The sequence below is a fragment of the Octopus sinensis genome, linkage group LG26 (genome assembly GCF_006345805.1).
Source record: "Octopus sinensis linkage group LG26, ASM634580v1, whole genome shotgun sequence".
In the NCBI taxonomy this organism is placed as follows: Eukaryota; Metazoa; Mollusca; class Cephalopoda; order Octopoda; family Octopodidae; genus Octopus; species Octopus sinensis.
Genome location: NC_043022.1, coordinates 14,727,377 through 14,749,248, shown reverse-complemented (window position 1 = coordinate 14,749,248; position 21,872 = coordinate 14,727,377). Strand labels below are relative to the sequence as shown.

The 21,872-nt window shown below is 37.6% G+C and overlaps 1 protein-coding gene across 1 annotated transcript in view; it reads left to right on the top strand.

The window, feature by feature from the left end:
- The window catches only part of LOC115224742 (rootletin), a 135,695-nt gene that overhangs the window by 64,216 nt on the left and 49,607 nt on the right, over positions 1 to 21,872 (top strand). Inside the window, exons 3-6 of the mRNA XM_036513695.1 lie at positions 3,368 to 3,550; positions 6,242 to 6,313; positions 17,722 to 17,840; positions 19,129 to 19,294. Of these exons, the coding sequence (XP_036369588.1) occupies positions 3,368 to 3,550; positions 6,242 to 6,313; positions 17,722 to 17,840; positions 19,129 to 19,294 (540 nt within the window). The remainder of the gene's footprint in view (positions 1 to 3,367; positions 3,551 to 6,241; positions 6,314 to 17,721; positions 17,841 to 19,128; positions 19,295 to 21,872) is intronic.

Below are 21,872 nucleotides of genomic sequence, written 5' to 3'. Positions count from 1 at the left end.
ACTGTGATGCTCATTTACAACTATCGCAGGCCATCAAGGCTTGGGTACATACCCCCACACACACACATGCATGTATGTATGTGTTTGTGTGTGTATACATGTATTTATATGTATATGTACACACACACACACACACATATGCATGTATATATTTTTATATATCATCATCATCATCATTGTTTAATGTCGTGTGATACATGTAAATACCTAATCTAGAATTTAGTAGACATGCCTCGTGCAGTTTCTAATGACTCTACCCATTTGGTTATTGCACTAATGAGTAATGGCCACAGAGATAGAACAGTTCAACTAGGGGTGTTAATTTACTTTTGAGGTGTCTTTTTTACTCTCTTTACTTGTTTCAGTCATCTGAGTGTGGCCATGCTGGAGCACCGCCTTTAGTCGAGCAAATCGACCCCAGGACTTATTCTTTGTAAGCCTAGTACTTATTTTATCAGTCTCTTTTGCCGAACCGCTAAGTTACGGGGACGTAAACACACCAGCATCGGTTGTCAAGCAATGCTAGAGGGACAAACACAGACACACAAACACATACATACACACACATACATATATATATATATACACATATATACGACAGGCGTCTCTCAGTTTCTGTCTACCAAATCCACTCACAAGGCTTTGGTCGGCCCGAGGTTATAGTATAAGACACTTGCCCAAGGTGCCACGCAGTGGGACTGAACCCAGAACCATTTGGTTGGTAAGCAAGCTACTTACCACACAGCCTCTCCTGTGCCTGTGTATGATATATTTCTACGGTGGGCTTTTTTCTATTTCCCATCTTCCAAATTCACTCCCAAATCTATATTCGACCGAGGGATTTAGTAGAAGACACTTGCCCAAGGCGCTGCCGCACCAGGACTGAACCTAACACCTCATGGTTGGGAAACGAGGCTCTTATCCACACAGCAACGGATAATAAGATAATAGGGATATACAGAAACGTGCAGGTGTGTAAGACTCATCCGACTTAGGTGAGTAATAGGGAAATTGGGTTTTAAGTAAATGATAATTAAGATACTACAGACTCACTCTAGATTATTCTTGGGTTAATTATAGAAACAACCATTTTTTTTTTTTACTGTTTCATTGTTTTTTTTCTTGTTTCCATTTATATTACTTTCCATCTCTTCTAGGATCATCTTCAGGCTTCATATTTGTAAACCTTAAATAAATCTTAATTTGTATGTGTGTGTAATTCGTTAATATTATGTATGTGTAACGCAGCAAGCTGGTAGAATCGTTAGTGCGCCAGGCCAGATGCGTAGAGGCATTTCGTCTTGAAGGCCTGAGTTCAAATACCACCAGAGTCAACTTTGCCTTTCGTCCTTTTGGGGCTCAATAAAATAAGTACTAGTCAAGCACTGTGGTCAATGTAATCAATTTACCTTACCCCCTCCCCGAAATTGCTGGCCTTGTGCCAAAATTTGAAATCAATATTAATGATGTGTTTAAATGTGAAGTACACATAATATTCTGTGCATCAGTAAATTTGGTGTGTTTTTGTGTGTGTGTTTCTTTGTATTTTATGATAACATGTTTGGCCATTGATATATATTCAGAAATAATTATCAATTGTTTATAAAATATCCTCCGTTTAATTATATGTATATATTTGTGTATATATATATATATATATATATATATATATATATATATATATAACGCCATGTTAGATCGTTAGCTCCTACACGCATTTTTTTTCTCTCCTTGTTTTCTTTTCTGTGTATCTTTCTGTCGAAGAGCGTAGGCTCAAAATGTAAAAGACTTGTTCTATTTCTATTCCTGAGCGCCATACTAATACATTTGTTTGTTTGTACTCCACCTGCCTTCGTCTTTTGTTTATTTTCGTAAACATTCCCTATATATATGTATATATATATATGTGTGTGTGTATATATATATATATATATATTATATATATATAATATATATATATATATATATATATATTCCATGCTTGACATAGGTTGGTTGGTTTGACAGGAACTCACATGCCTTAGGGTTGCAGTGAGCGCCAACGTCTGCTTTATTACAGTTTCTGCAACCGAATGCCCTTCCTAATGCAAACCATTTTGCAGAGTGTACTGAATGTTTTGGGGGTTTTTTTACATGTTACCACCACTGGTAAGGTCAGGAGGTACTCACAAGACAAGACCTCCTCACTTGAGCAGGGTATAATATTAACTGGCACAACGTCAGTTACGACAACTAGGGTTCCAGTTGATGCAATCAATGGAACAGCCTGCTCGTGAAATTAACATGGCAAGTGGCTGAGTACTCCACACACACGTGTACCCTTTACATAGTTCTCAGGGAGAACTATCATCTATCCTTGCTCAAGGACACAACACATTGCCAGGAATGGAACTCATGACCTTACGATCATAACCCAAATACCTTAACCACTAAGCTATGCACTTTCACAGTATAATATTGAAGGATGTGATTTTATGACAGGACCTCAGCTTTGTTGAGATGGACAGCTCTTCTCAGGCACAACATATCACCATTCTCCATGGTCCTTTCCCATTTCCTTCATGAGCCCCAGCATTTTGAGGTCTGTCTAGTGTCTTCACTGTCACAAAATTAGCAAGGTGCTTAACGAAGAAATCTCTCTCTCTCCCTCCCTCTCTCTCTCCTCTTTCTGTTACTATTTATCTCATATACTCTTTACTCTTTTACTTGTTTCAGTAATTTGACTGTGGCCATGCTGGACCACCGCCTTTTTTTTAATTGAGCAACTCGACCCCAGGACTTATTCTTTGTGAGCTCAGTACTTATTCTATCGGTCTCTTTTGCCAAACCGCTAAGTGACGAGGACATAAACACACCAGCATCGGTTGTCAAGCAATGCTAGGGGACAAACACAGACACACAAACACACACTCACACACATATATACGACGGGCTTCTTTCAGCTTCCGTCTACCAAATCCACTCACAAGGCTTTGGTCGGCCCGAGACTATAGTAGAAGACACTTGCCCAAGATGCCACGCAGTGGGACTGAACCCGAAACCATGTGGTTGGTAATCTAGATAAATATATATAGACACATTGAACTGAATTGAACTGGTTTCAGCTGATGAGCTGTGGCCATGCTGGAGCACAACACGAACACATGTTATTGGTGTATGCATACATCTGTATTATATAACTGTGTTCAAGTGCCTACTTGTTGTACAAATGTATAAATTATATAATAGTTCGTCATTATATATGAATGTATTGGCTTTGGTAAATGCTTCTTCTCACACACACTCATTCTATGTATATATAATGTATGTATAAATGTGTAAGCTGGAGTACATAAGCAGATGTTCTAATTAATCCGTTTATATTTAGCTGGAGCAATTGATGAAAGGAGAAGCGTCCGAGGCTGTCGAACCAGCCCGTCGACTCATGCAGCAGAACATAGAGATGCGGCAGAAGCTGGAAGATGAACATGCCAACTATAAGCGCAAGCTTCAAGCTTACCAGGAGGGCCAGCAAAGGCAGGCGCAACTTGTTCAGAAGTTACAGGCAAAGGTAAAGGAAATTAGCCACTTTTTTTTGTGGGGGGGGGGTGTACTTTTTTTATATATATATTGGATGTTGGTGTGGTGGTGGTGGTAGTGGTGGTGATAAGGCTGTGTTGATGGTTGAAGGTGTAATCATGGTGGTGATAGTGATAAGGCTATCAATGGTGGTGGTGCTGGTAAGGCTGATTGTAAGTGTTGGTGGTATGATGTGGTGGTTAGACTATTTGTGTTGATGGTTGGTGTTAGTGGTAGGGCTAATGGTAATCATTGTAGATATCAGTGGTGGTGGCAGCGGCAATAATAATGGTGGTGGTGGTGGCAGTGGCAATAGTAATGGTGGTGGTGGTGGTGGTGGCAGTGGCAATAGTAATGGTGGTGGTGATGTAGTGGTGAAGCTAATAATGTTGATGATTGTAGTGGGCAATGTTGGCGAGAGTGATATAATGTTAGTGACAGTAGGAGGTGGTGCTGGTGGTAGTGGTGATGAGGTTAGTAATGTTGATGAGTGTAGTCGGTATTGGTGGTAATAAAGCTAATAATGTTGAGGATTGTATGAGGTGGTGGTGATGGTATAGGTCAGGGGTCACCCAACTACGGCCTGTGGGCCGGATCCAGCCTGCGAGGTCAGTTCGTCCAGCTCACCGCCACACTGCACCTTTTGTGTAAGTACCTGCAACGAGAATTCATTTTTACCTCTGGCATGGCATCAGTGTTTGGAACAACTTATGTCTGTGAGCAAACATTTTCAATAATAAAGAATGTGAAGTCAGCCCATCGAACAAGGTCGAACAATGTAAAGATTATTTATCCACATTCTCTTGAATTAATCCTGCATTATCTCATAACTTTGAGAATTTGATGATGTGATTATTTATTCTTAGAAAGGTATTGTAGGGTAGGTGTGAGAGGCCAGGCCTGGCTGGTCTAAGCACAAATCAGGTAGAATATTTGGGCCGGATATGGCCAGTTTAAATGCTAAAGGTTAACTCTTTAGCATTCAGATTTCTCTGTCAAATGTAATGCTTATTTATTCTCACTGTTTTGAATTAATCATGCATTATTTTGTAACTTTGAGAATTCAGTGATATGCTGGTTTATTTTTAGAATGACATTGTAGGGTAGGTGTGAGATGCTGGATCTGGCCAGTTGGAACATAGAACAAGGAGAATATTTGGGCTGAATATGACCTGTTTAAACGCTGAAGGATTAAGAAGGGAATTGACAGGGATTCTCAATATTTCCTTCCCATTCTGTTTCATGGACCATCTTTGATGGTATAAAAGATGACATGGGTATATTAGACCCTCACTACCACCACCATTTTAGCAGTGTATATTCCGGAAAACGCTTTTAGTACATCAAAGCTTGTGAGGGGCCTAACTTTGCATGTAGAATCCAGGATGATTTTTTTAAGGGGTTTTTTTTTTTTTTTTTTGTTATCAAATATGGTAGTTTACTTTTGTGGAAATTAACCATCTCTGTGCTGATTAAAACTTTGCTTGTGTTGTAACATACTAACCATATGCAAATCAGTTCTCGTAACCTATTGACCAGTAAAAATAAAATGTGTGTTCAACGTCATGAAATGTGGACAAATCTGGGAACTATCCCAGTGTCAAAGATGAGTTAACTTGGTTCTTGTGTCTCGCATGCACAGAACTGGGAATTATTTGGTTCCCAAACGGTAAGGGTTAAGAAAAAGAAAAGTAACAAGAAGAATATTAAAAGGACTGGAAATGAATTTTATCTGTTTAGAATATTAAAGATTTAATTTAGAAGGATAGGTAAATGAATTTATTTTTAATTCATTCCATCCAAATGGATGACTGACATCATCCTCTGAAGTAAGTTCTTTCATTTCCCTGCCATAATCCAAACTCACAAACTCACAAAGTTCAGTGCCACTGCGTGGCCCCTTGAGCAAGTGTCTTCTACTATCGCTTCAGGCCGACTGAAGCCTTGTGAGTGGATTTGGTAGACGGAAACTGAAAGAAGCCCATCGTATATATATGTGTGTGTCTGTGTGTGTCTTGTTATCTTGACATGCAACAGTTCAGAATGAACATCATCATCATCATCATCATCATACAATTGAGGTCCTTTATTTCCAATCTTCCCTGAAAAACCTGTCTGACTATAAGAAAATATTACCTTGCTGTGAAACAGTTGAGGGTTTGTAGCAGGAAGGGCACCCACCCAGCCATAGAAAATGTGCCTCAATGAATTCCATCCAACCCATGCAAGCATGGAAAAGCAGATCTCAAAGCTATGATGATAATGATGACTTTTCTACATTACATGGTCATGTGGTTAAAACATTTGCTTCACAATCATTTCACCATGTGGTTACAGGTTCAGCCCCACTGCGCTGCACTTTGCATAAGTATCTTCTATCACAGTCTCAGAGAGGCTCAAGTCTCACAAAGGAAATTTGGGTTTTTTTTATCATACGCTAGTAGTTCCCTCATCCATTCCTGTTTATCCATTTCAACCAAAACTAAATCTGGTTCACATGAGATTCTACAAATAATTCTTTCTGCCAATTTTCGTCTAGTTACTGCAGTACAAGAAGAAGTGTCAGGATCTAGAAGACACACTCCGAGGCAGCGAAATCAAATCCAGTCCTTCGTTTAAGGTAAACAATGGCAATGGCTGTTATTTCTGTTAATCAATTCAATCATTTGTATTCCCAATACAGGTGAAACAATACAAGCAAAAATGTGAAGACCTTGAACATAGCCATCGCCAGAGTCTCAAGAATGTGGAATTGGTAAGATGTGGGAAAAGCAATTCACACGCCTAAGAGTTCAAATCTACATGTTGTCTCGTTGAGCTTCCCTGCACATCTGCTTTAGTTTTGGGTGCATTCTAACCATTTTTTCATATTTCCGTATCATTATTGTTGTTTTTTGTTTTTTTTTAGTTCTTGTGTTTTCATTTGTATTTTCTTATTTTTATTCTTCCCCTGATTCAATCAATTGTTTTACAGTCTGAACTGATTTCTCTTTTTCATTTGTTTTAACCCTTTCAATACCAATCTGCCCTGGCCTTGGTTCTCTGAGACAATCTTTATGTTTTAAAGTCACCTAAAATAAAACCATACAAAAAATTCCATGTTAATTTAGATTCTAATTACCAGCTCAATAACGACAAAGTCGTTTTACTAAATTCGTCATTATTCTCAAAATTAATTAAAACAGAAGCAGTGTCATAAGTTAAGTTAATCTTTTGGCTCAAAAAGCAAAAAGCAAGGCCATGTAGGGGGACATGGAGTTATGTACAGGGAGGGTGTTCATGCAAAGAGTTCAGGCCATTTCTGGTCAAGAGAGACTTTGAACTGAGCAGTCATCAGCATCTTCACTATCTCGTCCGGCAGCTTATCATCATCTCATCATCATCATCATCATCATCATTTAACATCCGTTTTCCTTGCTGACATGTGTTGGACAGTTTGACTGGGGACTGGCAAGCCAGGAGACCACACCAGTAGCAGTGCTTTTTACGTGACATAAGCATGGGTGCTGTTTACATGGCACCAACACAGGTGTTGTTCATGTGGGCCCCATCACAAGTGCTGATAATGTGACACCAAGCACAGGTGCTATTTACATGGCACCGTCATGGGTTCTGTTTACATGGCACTAGAATAGGTGCATTTTTATGCAACACCAGAATGGGTGGTTTTACGTGACATCGGCATGAAGATGGTAATTAACTATAAATTAGAAAAGTTGATAAAAGTGTAATTTACAATATCTTCATATTATTATTAATTAGGTGAGGTTCATATTTCTTTCTAAATTTGTGAAAGTGTATGGCCATACTTGAGTTTGTTGGCAAAAAACACCCAGACAACTTACGTTATCAATTTAACACAGTAATTGTGTTTATATAAAATATTTGTAATTTAAAACACATCACACCTCTACTTTAATAGGAGAGTCCTCCTCATCTTCTAGAGTTGAGGTCTAATGGTTTAAATTACCACTAGATTACTTCAAGTAGATCCATGAAGAAGGAAATAACTAAATTTGTTTACAATGCAGGATTCAAATTTACAATTCTGTTGCTCATCTCTCTCTCTCTCTCTCTCTCTCTCTGCTAACTGAAGTCAGTTTCTTTTAGATGTTAAACCCATTTCCTGTTATGTGAGGTCATCTTTAACAGGGAACATTGTTGTTGTTATGAGCTTTAAAAGAGAAAATAGCAACCAAAATATTGCTTTAACCCTTTAGTGTTCAGATTATACAATCAAACATAATGCCTATTGATTCACATTGATTTGAATTAATCATGCATTATCTCATATCTTCAAGATCTTGATGGTGCAATTACTTAATGTAGAATAACATTGTAGGGTAGGTGTGAGGGCCTGGATCTGGTCAGTTTGAATATAAAACAGATTAACTATTTTGGCCGGATATGGCCGGTTTAAATACGAAAGGGTTAATGTAGGCCTGGCTTTCTGTCGATTACAACAACGAAGAGATCCAGATGATCTGATCAATGGAACAGACTGCTTGTGAAATTAATGTGCAAGTGGCTGAGCATTCCACAGACATGTGTACCCTTAACGTAGTTGTCAGGGAGATTCAGTGTGACAAGGCTGGGCCCTTTGAAATATAGATACAACTCACTTTTGCCAACTGAATGGACTGGAATAACATGAAATAAAGTGTCTTGCTCAAGGACACAGTGTGATTCCAGGAATCAAACTCAATGCCATACAATCATAAACCAAATACCTGAACCACTAAGCCATGCACCCTCTCTTTAATGTAGAAATGATAAAGAAAATGGTAAAAACTAACAGTAATAAAAAAAAAACTTTACCACATGTGATGATGGATCCTTGAAGAACTTTACTGCATGTCATAGCAGATGTCTGGAAAGTATTACCACAGGTGTAGAAGGAGTTCCCTACAAAACTTTACCACATGAGTGGTGATAGATCCTTGAAACATTTTACCATATGTGTAGTAATAGATCCTTGAAGAACTTCATCACATGTGTGGTGATAGATCCTTGAAGAACATTACCACATGTCGTAGCAGATATATGGAAAGTATTACCACAGGTGTAGCAGGAGTTCTCTAAAAAACTTTACCACATGTGGTAATGTTCAAATATATATTCTGCCACTTTTCTTTTCGCCTAAATCACCGTTTTCTGCACTCTGAGTTTTCAGCACTGTTGTCCTTGTAGCTTTATACCTTTCATACTAACACTGACATCACAACGTTCTCAACTATTTTCATTGTATTAACTTCACATGCCATATGTAAACATATACATATATTATATATATGTATATATATATATATATATATATATATATATATATATATACTTTATTTAAAGCAGCAGAAAATTCAACAAAACCTGTTACTCTGAGTTTCCCGTTGCCGTTCGTCGGACAGTTTTGTTCTAGCCAAAACTGTCCGACGAACGGCAACGGAAACTCAGAGTAACAGGTTTTGTTGAATTTTCTGCTGCTTTAAATAAAGCATATTACTCTACCACTGGTATTTGAGTACTCTTTTTTCCACCTTGTTTCACATTTATGTGTTTACTCCGGTATATATATATATATATACACATATATTATATATATATATATTATATATATGTTTATGAATTTTTTTTGCAAAATTCCTGATGTAAGATCATTTGTTGAAACAGAATTTGTTATATTTCGGAATGGTCACTTTTGTTTTAGGGGCCAAATAAAAACCCAAACCCTATATATTCATTCTTCACTCATTTATCATTGTTCTTATTTTATCTTGTGTCCAAAAGACAAAAGCTATATAGAGGGGGCAGGGATACAAATGATATAGTAAACAAACCCATATGTACACGCACAGATAGACATGTGTACACACATATAGACACACACACACACATGTGCAGATCAGAATACACATCATAGAGAAATAGAATGGACTAAACAGGACAGGAGGAAGCACGTGGATGGAAGAGTCACTGAAGAGGTTACAGGTGTGTGACGAAAGATTTACAGATAATGAACATAAGATAAAATAACAATAATGAATGAGTGAAGAACTTATTTGGCAAGGAAAAAAAAATGACCATCCTGAAATACAAAAAAAATGTTTATATATATATATATATATAACAATATATATATATATATATATATACATATATATATAGTTATATATATATAGTCATCTAAGTATGAGAGTGACTATGTTAAAATTATACAATACAGCATTATATCTCCATTTCAGCTGATTTTCCCATATATACACACACACACGTATATATATATATATATATATATGTATGTGTACACACACACACACATATATATATATACACACACACTCACATATATATCATTGGTATTATGTTAAATTGTTGTTTGTCCAAATTTGGCCAAATGTGTTCCTCACCCCCCAATATTTAATTTTGCTTTCAATGGCCAGTTCTTTTGGTCAAACTATCGTATCTCCAGCTGCTTCAAAATTTGTCAAAGTGTTGTACAACGGTTTTGCTATGGAATGGTGAAACTAATTTTTCGTTTTCTGAAAAAAAAGAAAAAAAAGCAATGTTTTGGACTTACGACACTTTTGCATAATGGCAACAATATGTATTGTGATGGAATAAAATCCTTTGTAGTTTGGTGTGGGGACAAACTGTTCTCAGTTGTCATCAGTATATACTGTTTTGTTCATCATTAAAATAATTCTATCCCCCTCCCCTCAACATTTTCCCCAACAATGTCTCATACAATCATGGAATACAATATTTTCTAAATTATCTGAAATTTTGTACAGGAAACATTTTATGTTTTAATATTTTCTTACCTTTTAGAATTTGAAATTTTCTTTTGATCTGGAGCATCTCTCTCTCTCTCTCTCTCTCTCTCTCTCTCTCTCTCTCTCTCTCTCTCTCTCTCTCCTCTATCTATCTATCTATCTATCTATCTATCTATCTATCTATCTATCTATCTATCTATCTATCTATCTATCTATCTATCTATCTATCTATCTATCTATCTATCTATCTATCTGTCTATCTATCTATCTATCTATCTGTCTCTTTCTATCTATCTATCTGTCTCTTTCTATCTATCTATCCATCTATCTATTTCTCTCTCTCTCTCTCTCTATCTATCTATCTATCTATCTATCTCTATCTATCTATCTATCTCTCTGTCTATCTATCTGTCTCTTTCTCTCTATCTCTCTATCTATCTATTTCTCTCTCTCTCTCTCTCTCTCTCTCTCTCATCTCTTTTATTATTTTTTCCCCATTTATTGTTTGTTTATATTCTGCTAATATTCCACTCATTTATTTTCCTCTAAAGGTTTTTATATACAAGTCTTCATAAATAGAATCATTTGTTTTCGTATCTGTTTGCTATTTAGTTACTACTTAACCATTCTATTACCATTTCACATGAGAAGGCCGTTGGTTCTCTGGTACAAACTTCCTGTTTTAAAGTGATCGAAATTTAAGCCTTCTTCCATCAAAATTTCATATTTATGTTCCAGACACCAACTTAATAATTATTTCTACTCTAGGTACAAGGCCATGAAAATTTGGGGGGAAGGGGGCTTGTCGATTACATCGACCCCAGTGTGTAACTGGTACTTATTTCACTGACCCCTTGAAAGGATGAAAGGCAAAGTCGACCTCGGCAGAATTTTAGCTCCAAACATAGCAGAAGACGAAATACCTATTTCTTTACTACCCACAAGGGGCTAAACACAGAGGGGACAAACAAGGACAGACATAGGTATTAAGTCAATTACATCGACCCCAGTGCATAACTGGTACTTAATTTATCAACCCCGAAAGGATGAAAGGCAAAGTCGACCTCGGCGGAATTTGGACTTACAACGTAGCGGCAGACAAAATACCGCTAAGCATTTTACTCGGCATGCTAACGATTCTGCCAGCTCGCTGCCTTTGACACCGGCTTAGTAATGACAAAATTAGTTTACTAAATTCTTCGTTATTTTTCAAAATTAATTGAAACAAATCTATTTCAAGAGAAATATGATAACAAAGCTGTTAAAGTGGTCTAAATTAAAACCTTCTTCCATCAAAATTCCATGTTTATTCTGTTGTTCCCTTTTGCCAGATTGCTAAGTTAGAGGGACATAAAGAAACCAACACCACTTATCGAATGGTGATGCAGTGGTGGTGGTTGGCACAGACACACACACACACACGACAGGCTTCCACAGTTTCCATCTACCAAATTCACTCAAAGGGTATTGGTCAGCCCAGGGCTATAATAGGAGACATTTTACCCCCAGGTGGTGCTGTGCAGAGGAACTGAACACGAAAAAACCACGTGGTTGCATAGTTGTGAAGCAAGCATTTTAACCACACAGCCAAAAGAAAAAGAAATAACAATGTTTAGATTGTGAAACCCTGGCAGAGCGTTTTTCCCTTCTGAAGCGCCATCAAACCAAATCCCCCCCCCCCCCCCCGCGCCTGTTGATCTCTGACTGTCTTAACACAATACATTCTCAGATTTCAACAAGTCTTTTTTTTTTATATATGTTTATTTTTATTTATTTTATTTTATTTTTTTTTTTTAATTCTGACATTTCTGCAAAATGGCTTCACAGTCAATCCTATCCAGTCACCATCCTTTGATTCATATCACCAATTACTACTACTACTGCTACTACTACTACTGCTGCTGCTGCTTCTACTACCACCACCACTATTACTACTACCACCACCACTACTACTCCTACAACTACCACTCACCACTATTACTCCTACAACTACCACTCACCACTATTACTACTACAACTACCACTCACCACTATTACTCCTACAACTACCACTCACCACTATTACTCCTACAACTACCACTCACCACTATTACTACTACAACTACCACTCACCACTATTACTACTATTACTACTACAACTACCACTCACCACTATTACTACTACAACTACCACTCACCACTATTACTCCTACAACTACCACTCACCACTATTACTACTATTACTACTACAACTACCACTCACCACTATTACTCCTACAACTACCACTCACCACTATTACTCCTACAACTACCACTCACCACTATTACTACTATTACTACTACAACTACCACTCACCACTATTACTACTACAACTACCACTCACCACTATTACTACTATTACTCCTACAACTACCACTCACCACTATTACTACTATTACTACTACAACTACCACTCACTACCATCACTACTACCACCACCACCACTATTACTACTACCACTACTAGGTTAACCTTGAAACTTGGGCTGCTGCCAGTTGAAATCAATCTGGCATTATTTTAACTTTGCAACTCTTTGTTGTCTTCACCAGAACCAAAATGTGCCTTTTTGGGTCCTGGAGCTGTCAGGGAGCCTTGCAAATGTTGTTATTTATTCTTCTTCCCAAAATAAAGGCACAAAGGAAAAACAAATTAAGGAGAAGGAAAAAAACAACAACAAAAAAGAAAAAGGCAAATAGATCTGGTCTCATTACAGAGATTATTCAGGATATAAAAATTCCAACACTTCCAATTACTGTTTCCTCGTTATTAAAAGTCATAAAATTTCCTTTTCTTTCTTTTCTTTTTTTTTTACTCAAGCCATAGGACTGAGTTACGGTGGTGGTGGTGGTGGTGGTGGTGGGGGACATAAACACACAAACACCAATGTCAAAATGTGGTGGGGGGACAAATACACACACATACATACACATGCATAGACACACACACACATACATACACATATATATTCTTTTACTCTTTTACTTGTTTCAGTCATTTGACTGCAGCCATGCTGGAGCACCACCTTTAGTCAAACAAATTTACCATCAATTTTTCCCATTTTTAATGCATTTTTGGCATATATAAGGGAAGTAACTCTCTAAAAATGTATTATTAAATCTCAGAATGTAAAAAGCTACAGTAACACCCACCCCCTCCCTTTGTGGTTAGCCATATTGAGATGGCTATTATACTTTTTCCTCTCTAAAAATGCTTATATAGTTATTTCCCTTACAAACCCAAGCAACGCCGGGCGATACTGCTAGTCTTTATATATACATTGATAAGGGGTAAAGGGTGAAGACCCTCTTCGGTTATGAGTGACTGTGGGATTGCACCTAGAAAGTTCCCCTCCAGAATATACAAGTCCAGGCAAGGTTGTTTTTTATGGAAGACCAGCAGTCGCCCATGCATACCGGTCTCGTCCCCCTGTGCCACCAATGTTGTCCAAGGGAAAGGCAAAGGCTGCTCCAGCTTGGCACCAGTGATATCACAGCTCATTTACACAACTGTGTGAGCTGGAGCAACAGGAAATAAAGGGTCTTGCTCAAGAACACAACACACCGCCTGGTAGAGGAATCGAACTCACAACCTCACAATTATAAGCCCAAAGCTCTAACCACTGCTCCATCTGCCTTCACTATATATATATAGTGAAGGTTTGTGTATGTATGTATAGATGTATATGTATATATATATATATATAGTGAGTATATATATATATATATATGTGTGTGTGTGTGTGTATATATATATATATATATATATATATGCACACATATATATATAGTGAAGGCATGTGTGTGTATGTTTGTGAATATGTATGTATGTATGTATGTATATATATATATATTATATATATATAGTGAAGGTATGTGTGTATGTATGTTATGTGTATATATGTGTGTGTGTATATATATATATATACACACACACACATATATATATATATATATAGTGAAGGCATGTGTGCGTATGTTTATGAATATGTATATGTATGTATGTATGTATATATATATATATATATATATATATATATATATATATATATATACACACATATACACAAACACACACACGCACACATAATATTATTCCAGCTATGGTTATCCTTATAAAACGTCTTGTTTGTACTTGTGTGGTTGTTTCCAGCAGTGGAATGTCTTTTGTGGCAGCAAAGTGTGAATCAATTATTCATTCAGAAACATGTCTTGACAGGTCCAAGAAAATATCAACATTTACATTCACTCCTTGCCGTCCATTAGAAAAAGAAGAAAAACACATATATATATACAAAAAAAAATTATTGGATATCGTTTATAAATGGTTTATACGGTTAATATATTACATAATTTGAATAAAATGATAATTATAGGATCAATTCATAATGTAGTCTAAGTCTAATAGGAAATATTTCATTTAGATTCCTGACGTCAGCTCAATGTGAAGTCAATGAAGCCATTATTATTATTATTATTATTATTATTATTATTGAGTGAGAGAGAGCAGTGCATGCCATCAAAGTGATGCTGGGGTACAAATATATAAAACCCTGTATATCCATCATGACTACCTGTCTGATAAGGGTACACCAGGCACATGCATCACAACCATATGTGTGTGACATGGTGATCTCAAGATAAACAGTGCATGACCTTGCAGGTGGGGCCCAGTTAGAATTTTCTTCAGGTCGAGTAGCCCATCCTGCTCAAAAGGTCCCTGAATAAGGATGTTGAACAAAACACCCATGTTTCCAAAGGTGAATTATCCAAACCCCAAAGAATTCCTCTCAACACATGGCTGTGATGCTACCCCACTACTTCTGCTCATGATCAGAGATGCACATAGCCACCAAGAGACATGCTCTGGTCTCCCTAACCTTCTCTTCAGTTGTGAGAAATAGACACTGTCCAGGGCCCTTTGCAGCCACCCGAACCCTTTTGGTTCCAGGATGCTTCTCAAGATTAAGGGTCACCATTGGTTGGATGTCATATCAAACTAATGACTCTACTCAGAAACTTGGATACGTCCCCTTACTCGTCTGGTTTGGGAACACCAGTTCCAACTGGTTGGCCATGTTGCTCGATTTTCTGAGGCCCTACTTACCATGTTCTCTTGATTCAGGATCTGGCTGGGTTGGCAGCTCATGTTGGTTGACCACATGTCAGATGGTCATGGCAGATGAGGAGGTGTCTTACAGAAATGGGGACTGACTGAGATCCTGCTTGATGGGTCACCCAAGAGGACCTGGGAATATACCAACAAATGGTGAATGCAGCAAAGCACTGCAATGGCACGTGGTCCCACACCTGACTTAATGGGGTTAATATATACTTGTGGTGCATCAAAAAAAAACCTCCCATATTTTATTGGTTGGCAAATGTTTCAATAACAAATACTGAGTTTGCTATTGAAGCAGTTCAAACCATGATGGCATCTGAAAGGTAAATGGTAAAGCTGTAGCTACATGAAGACACAGTTATCACCTGAACACCTCCATTCTGAAATAACCTGACCCCAGCCAAATAATGCCACGCTTCACCCTTAGAAACATATGCACTCAGTCATACACACACACACTTACACATATATACATGGATATATGTGTGTATAGAGACATACGCACACGTGTTTTCATACATATAGACATGTATACATTCAGTGGAAGCTGCTTATTATGATCACTTTCAAAGAGAGCCAGTTAAATAACAATAACTGACGATAACATTATCTGAGAATATATCAACACAGCTTCTACCATCCTAGGATTGTTTGAATAATTATTGGTGAGCTGGCACAAATGTTAGCACACCGGGTGAAATGCTTAGCGGTATTTCGTCTGCTGTTACGTTCTGAGTTCAAATTCCACTGAGGTCGACTTTGCCTTTCATCTTTTTGGGGTCGATAAATTAAGTACCAACCCCTTGTGGGTAGTAAAGAAATAGGTATTCCGTCTGCCGTTACATCCTGAGTTCAAATTCCGCCAAGGTCGACTTTGCCTTTCATCTTTTAGGGGGTCGATTAAATAAGTTCCAGTTACACACTGGGGTCGATATAATCCATTTAATCCGTTTCTCTGTCCTTGTTTGTCCCCTCTGTGTTTAGCCCCTTGTGGGTAGTAAAGAAATAGGTATTTCGTCTGTCACTACGTTCTCAGTTCAAATTTCGCCAAGGTTGACTTTGCCTTTCATTCTTTCGAGATCGATTAAATAAGTACCAATTATACACTGGGGTTGATGTAATCGACTTAATCCCTTTGTCTGTCCTTGTTTGTCCCCTCTATGTTTAGCCCCCTGTGGGCAATAAAGACATAAATAATTTATTGGTATGATTTAAATTTGGAAATACGTAGTATCAGAAACACAGGAAGACAAGACATCCATCCTGAGTGTATCTATGGAGCCATTTGGAAGTTTAGTGCATGCTGGTAGGAAACTGAGGTGGGTCTCTGTTTCGAAATGACCTTAACATCAAGGTTGTCAAAAAGACGAGCAGGTCAATCAAATTTGGAAATATACATGGTTAGCCAAAAGTCACCCAACAGTAAATCAAAAATTCCATAAATACTTCATTATTCACATTTGATGGATATTTGTCCCTCATCTTGTTTGTTGTTAACACAGCATTTCGGCTGATATACCCTCCAGCCTTCATCAGGTATCATGGGGAAATTTCAAACCTGGGTTCTCATTCCTAAGATATTTTTCAATGTTATTATTGTTATTATTATTATTATTCAGGTCACTGCTTGGAATCGAACTCGGAATCTTGGGGTTAGTAGCATGTGCTCTTAAGCACTACGCCTTCATCAGGTGTCTTGGGGAAATATCGAACCTGGGTTCTCATTCCTAAGGTATTTTTCGAAGTTATTATTGCTATTATTATTATTCAAATCACTGCTTGGAATCGAACTTGGAATCTTGGGGTTAGTAGCCTGTGCTCTTAACCACTATGCCATGTGTCCGTGGGCATAAATACTTAATATTCAATTTTATTTATTCAATCCAATTATGAAGTCGCTCAAGAAGTAGTTCAGTTTGAACTATTTTCATGATGTTTCATATTTCGATGCTTTTATTAAATTCATTTATTTATTAAACAAATAATAAATTTTGGAATTAAATGGTTTTGCTTTACTGTCAGCTGACTTTTGGCCAACCCTGTATATGGGGAATTTCTACATATTTTTGCAAACAAGTATTTCTTTGGTTTATTGAATGGTTGAGCATATTTAGCATGTGATGTCATGAACATACGTGGCACCCTTGCCGACACGAAACATGGATGCTAAATGATGAGGATGATGATACAATAGGATTTTGGTGTGTATAAGTATGTGTTATTAATCATTTCCGTCCATTTTCTATCCCCCAGCAGTTGTCTGACACCTACATTAAACCCCTGGATAATGCTAACTTGACTCAAGCTGGGGAGTTGAATCTAGCCACTCTTGACCTTCAAACTGCCCTCATTCGGCTTGAGGAAGAGCAACAGAGGTGAGTTCCATTCCATTGTTTCCTAGAAGCTTCGTGGGAACCTTAACAAAGAAATATAAGGGTAATTGTAATTGATGTACGAATGGGATGTGTTGATTGAATAACTGATAGAGAGTTGTGGGAATGTGGGGGGGGTAGATTGAAAGAGTGACTGGTAATGTGTTGTGGGAATGGGAAGTATATTGAAAGAATGACTTAATGTGTTGTGGGAATGGGGGGTATATTGAATGAATGACAATGTGTTGTGGGAATGGGGGGTATATTGAAGGAATGACAATGTGTTGTGGGAATGGGGGGTATATTGAAGGAATGACTTAATGTGTTGTGGGAATGGGGGGTATATTGAAAGAATGACTTAATGTGTTGTGGGAATGGGGGGTATATTGAATGAATGGCTGGTAATGTGCTGTAGGAACGGGGGGGGGGTATATTGAATGAATAACTGGTAATGTGCTGTGGGAACGGGGGAGGTATATTGAAGGAATGACTTAATGTGTTGTGGGAATGGGGGGGTATATTGAATGAATGGCTAGTAATGTGCTGTGGGAACGAGGGGGGGATATATTGAAGGAATGACTTAATGTGTTGTGGGAATGGGGGGTATATTGAAGGAATGACTTAATGTGTTGTGGGAATGGAGGTATATTGAATGAATGACTGGTAATGTGTTGTGGGAATGGAGGGTATGTTGAAGGAATAACTGATAGTTGTTGTAATGGGCAACATTGCTTTGTTGCCAGTCTTCTGTGATAAACATCTCTGGCCATGGGGAAATATTAGCTTACCTGGAAACAGATGAAGGTTAGTGACAGGATGGGCATCCAGCTATAGAAATTCTGCCTCAGTAACTACCGTATTTAATGGCCTATAAGATGCACAAGTGTATAGGACGCACCCTAGCCTAGGCTATCTTTTTGTAAAATAAATCACCACCAAAATAATGTTTTGATTCCTCCACTTACCTGTATAACTTGATGTTATTACCAGTAATTATAAAAGTAATTTATTGCATCCACATTCGATATAAACATTCCGTAGACGATTGTTCACCAATAGATGGCAGCACACATTTTGAGCAAGTTTTGAGCCTACATTGAGTGCAATGGACGTAGGGGGATTTTTAAAGTCATTTTGCGGTTAAAAAAAAGGGTGCTTCTTATAGGCCATCAAATACGGTACTCTGTCTATTCCATGCTGGCATAGAAATGTGGACATTAAAACGATGATTATGTACTGAGTTTATAGTTGACCAGCCATAAAGCAGTATGACCATGTTTTCTGTTGACAGGAGTTCAGGTCTTGCCCACGTCAATGCAATGTTACGAGAACAATTGGACCAAGCAACATCTGCAAACCAAAGCCTCACCAACGACATTCAGAAGTTGACCACTGATTGGCAAATGGCTCGAGAAGATCTTGATCTCAAAGAACAAGAGTGGAGAGAAGAAGAACAGGTAACTCTTATTTCTCTGTGCTTTTTCTTCCCCCCCCTCTCTCTGTCTTCTCTCCATTTCTCTCTCTCTTATTTTTTTTTAACCTTTAGCATGCTGAAGGCATATCATGTCGCCAAATGAGTTTTCTCCCCTCTCAATGCAACACAATGTGCCTGCAGTTACAGGGGAGAAAACTTGTGTGGCAACATGATTTGCCTTCAGCATGCTAAAGGTTAATTATGAATGCTTTAGGGCTAGTAGAAGGTAGCAAGCTCATAGAAGGTGGAGACACACACACATATATATATATATATATTCTTTTAATCTTTTATCTGTTTCAGTCATTTGACGTTGGCCATCCCGGAGCATCACCTTATATATATATATATATAAGGCTTCTTTCATTTTCTGTTTATCAAATCCACTCACTAGGCTGTGGCTGACCGCTGGACTTTAGCAGAAGCCAATTGAAGGTGGCGAGCTAGTAGAAATGTTAGCGCGTCGGGCGAAATGCTCATCGGTATTTCGTCTGCCGTTACGTTCTGAGTTCAAATTCCGCCGAGGTCGACTTTGCCTTTCATCCTTTCGGGGTCGATAAATAAAGTACCAGTTTCGCACTGGGGTCGATGTAATCAACTTAATCCGTTTGTCTCTCCTTGTTTAGCCCCTTGTGGGTAGTAAAGTAATATATAGCAGAAGCCACTTGCCCAAGGTGCTGCACAGTGGAACTGAACCCAAAACCACATGGTTGCAAAACAGGGTCCCTAACCACACAGCCATCCTATAGGCTACTTCATATTTTCCTACACATTCTTTCCTCATCAAAATACGTCTACCACTCTTCTTTCTTCTTTCATTATTCATTTCTCCCCACCACCACCAACATCATCTAATTAATGTATTTAGTTAGATTGGGTTACAGTTGGGTTACATTTTAATTAAGTTCCTTGTTCTCCCCCCTCTTTTCTTTCTCTGAACAGTGTTTTTTTTTTAATATTTATTTTATTGTTTTTTGTGTTATTTTTTGTCTGCTTGTATATTTGTCTTTTGATCCCTTTGTTATATAGTTCCCCTTTTCTCTCACAGTCTATGTGTGTGTGTGTGTGTATGTATATATTTGTGGGTGTGTTTGTATATGTGTGAATGTGTATGTATGTATGTATGTATTCGTGTGTATTTAGGTAGGTACATAGGTATATACATAGGTATATACATAGGTATATACATAGGTATATAAGGTATATACATAAGCACAAATTGAAAACCAAAACTCCCACTGTGCCATGGAGACAGAAACAAAGGAATGAATAAATCACACTCAGGTATGAACGTTGATTGCAGGTATATCCATTAGGGTGGGCGACACAAACACAGGCTGGCTGAAAGGTGGGGGGTGTCGAGCAGAGACCCCCGCCCGTACCCTCGCCCACTGAAAACTTCACAGAACCACCTGGAATGTGTGCTGTTGAAGACACATTGAGTTGATAGGCTGCTGTTTCTTAAAGCATTCAAGAGTTCTGGGAGCAAGAGGAGAGGAGAGGAAGAAACGGTACTGAACTTCAATTCATTCTATATAACCTTTTCAGCATTGGATTTTCTTAACCAGTGCTTTTGGGACATATCTACACACACATATACATATATATATATACATACATACATACATACATACATACATACATACATACATACATACATATATACAAACATAAATACATACATACATACATTATACATACATACACACACATACATACATACACACAAACATACATACATACATACATACATACATACACACACACACACACACACACACACACATACATACATACATACATACATACATACATATATACAAACATAAATACATACATACATACACACACATACATACATACATACAAACATACATACACACACACACACACACACACACACATACATACATACATACATACATATATACATACAAACATACAAACATACATACATACATACATTATACATACATACCTACATACATACATACATACATGCATACATACATACATTATACATACATACATACATACATACACACACACACACACACACACACATATATAAACATACATATATATATATTTATACACAGATACATACATATATATTTATACACATACACTGGGCCTGGTGCAGCCTTCTGGCTTCCCAGACCCCAGTTGACCCGTCCAACCCATGCTAGCATGGAAAGCGGATGCTAAACGATAATGATATACATACATATATACACACACATACATACACATACACACATATATGCATATGTAAATTATATACATATTCATATATATATATAGAGAGAGAGATAATATATATTATGTGTATATATATGTGTGTATTATTCTGCAATTTGTTGAGAAACAATATAATGTTTACTCTTGGTGGGACTCCTATACATCAAAGAGAGTGAAAATTTCCGCCTGAATGAGACTTTGAAGGATAGATACTGAGATGCCAGGCAAATAATTATTGTCCATCTATCCAACCATACAAATAAACACAGAAAAACAGATAATTAATATCAATTAGGTGGTGACAACATCTGTCTAATACA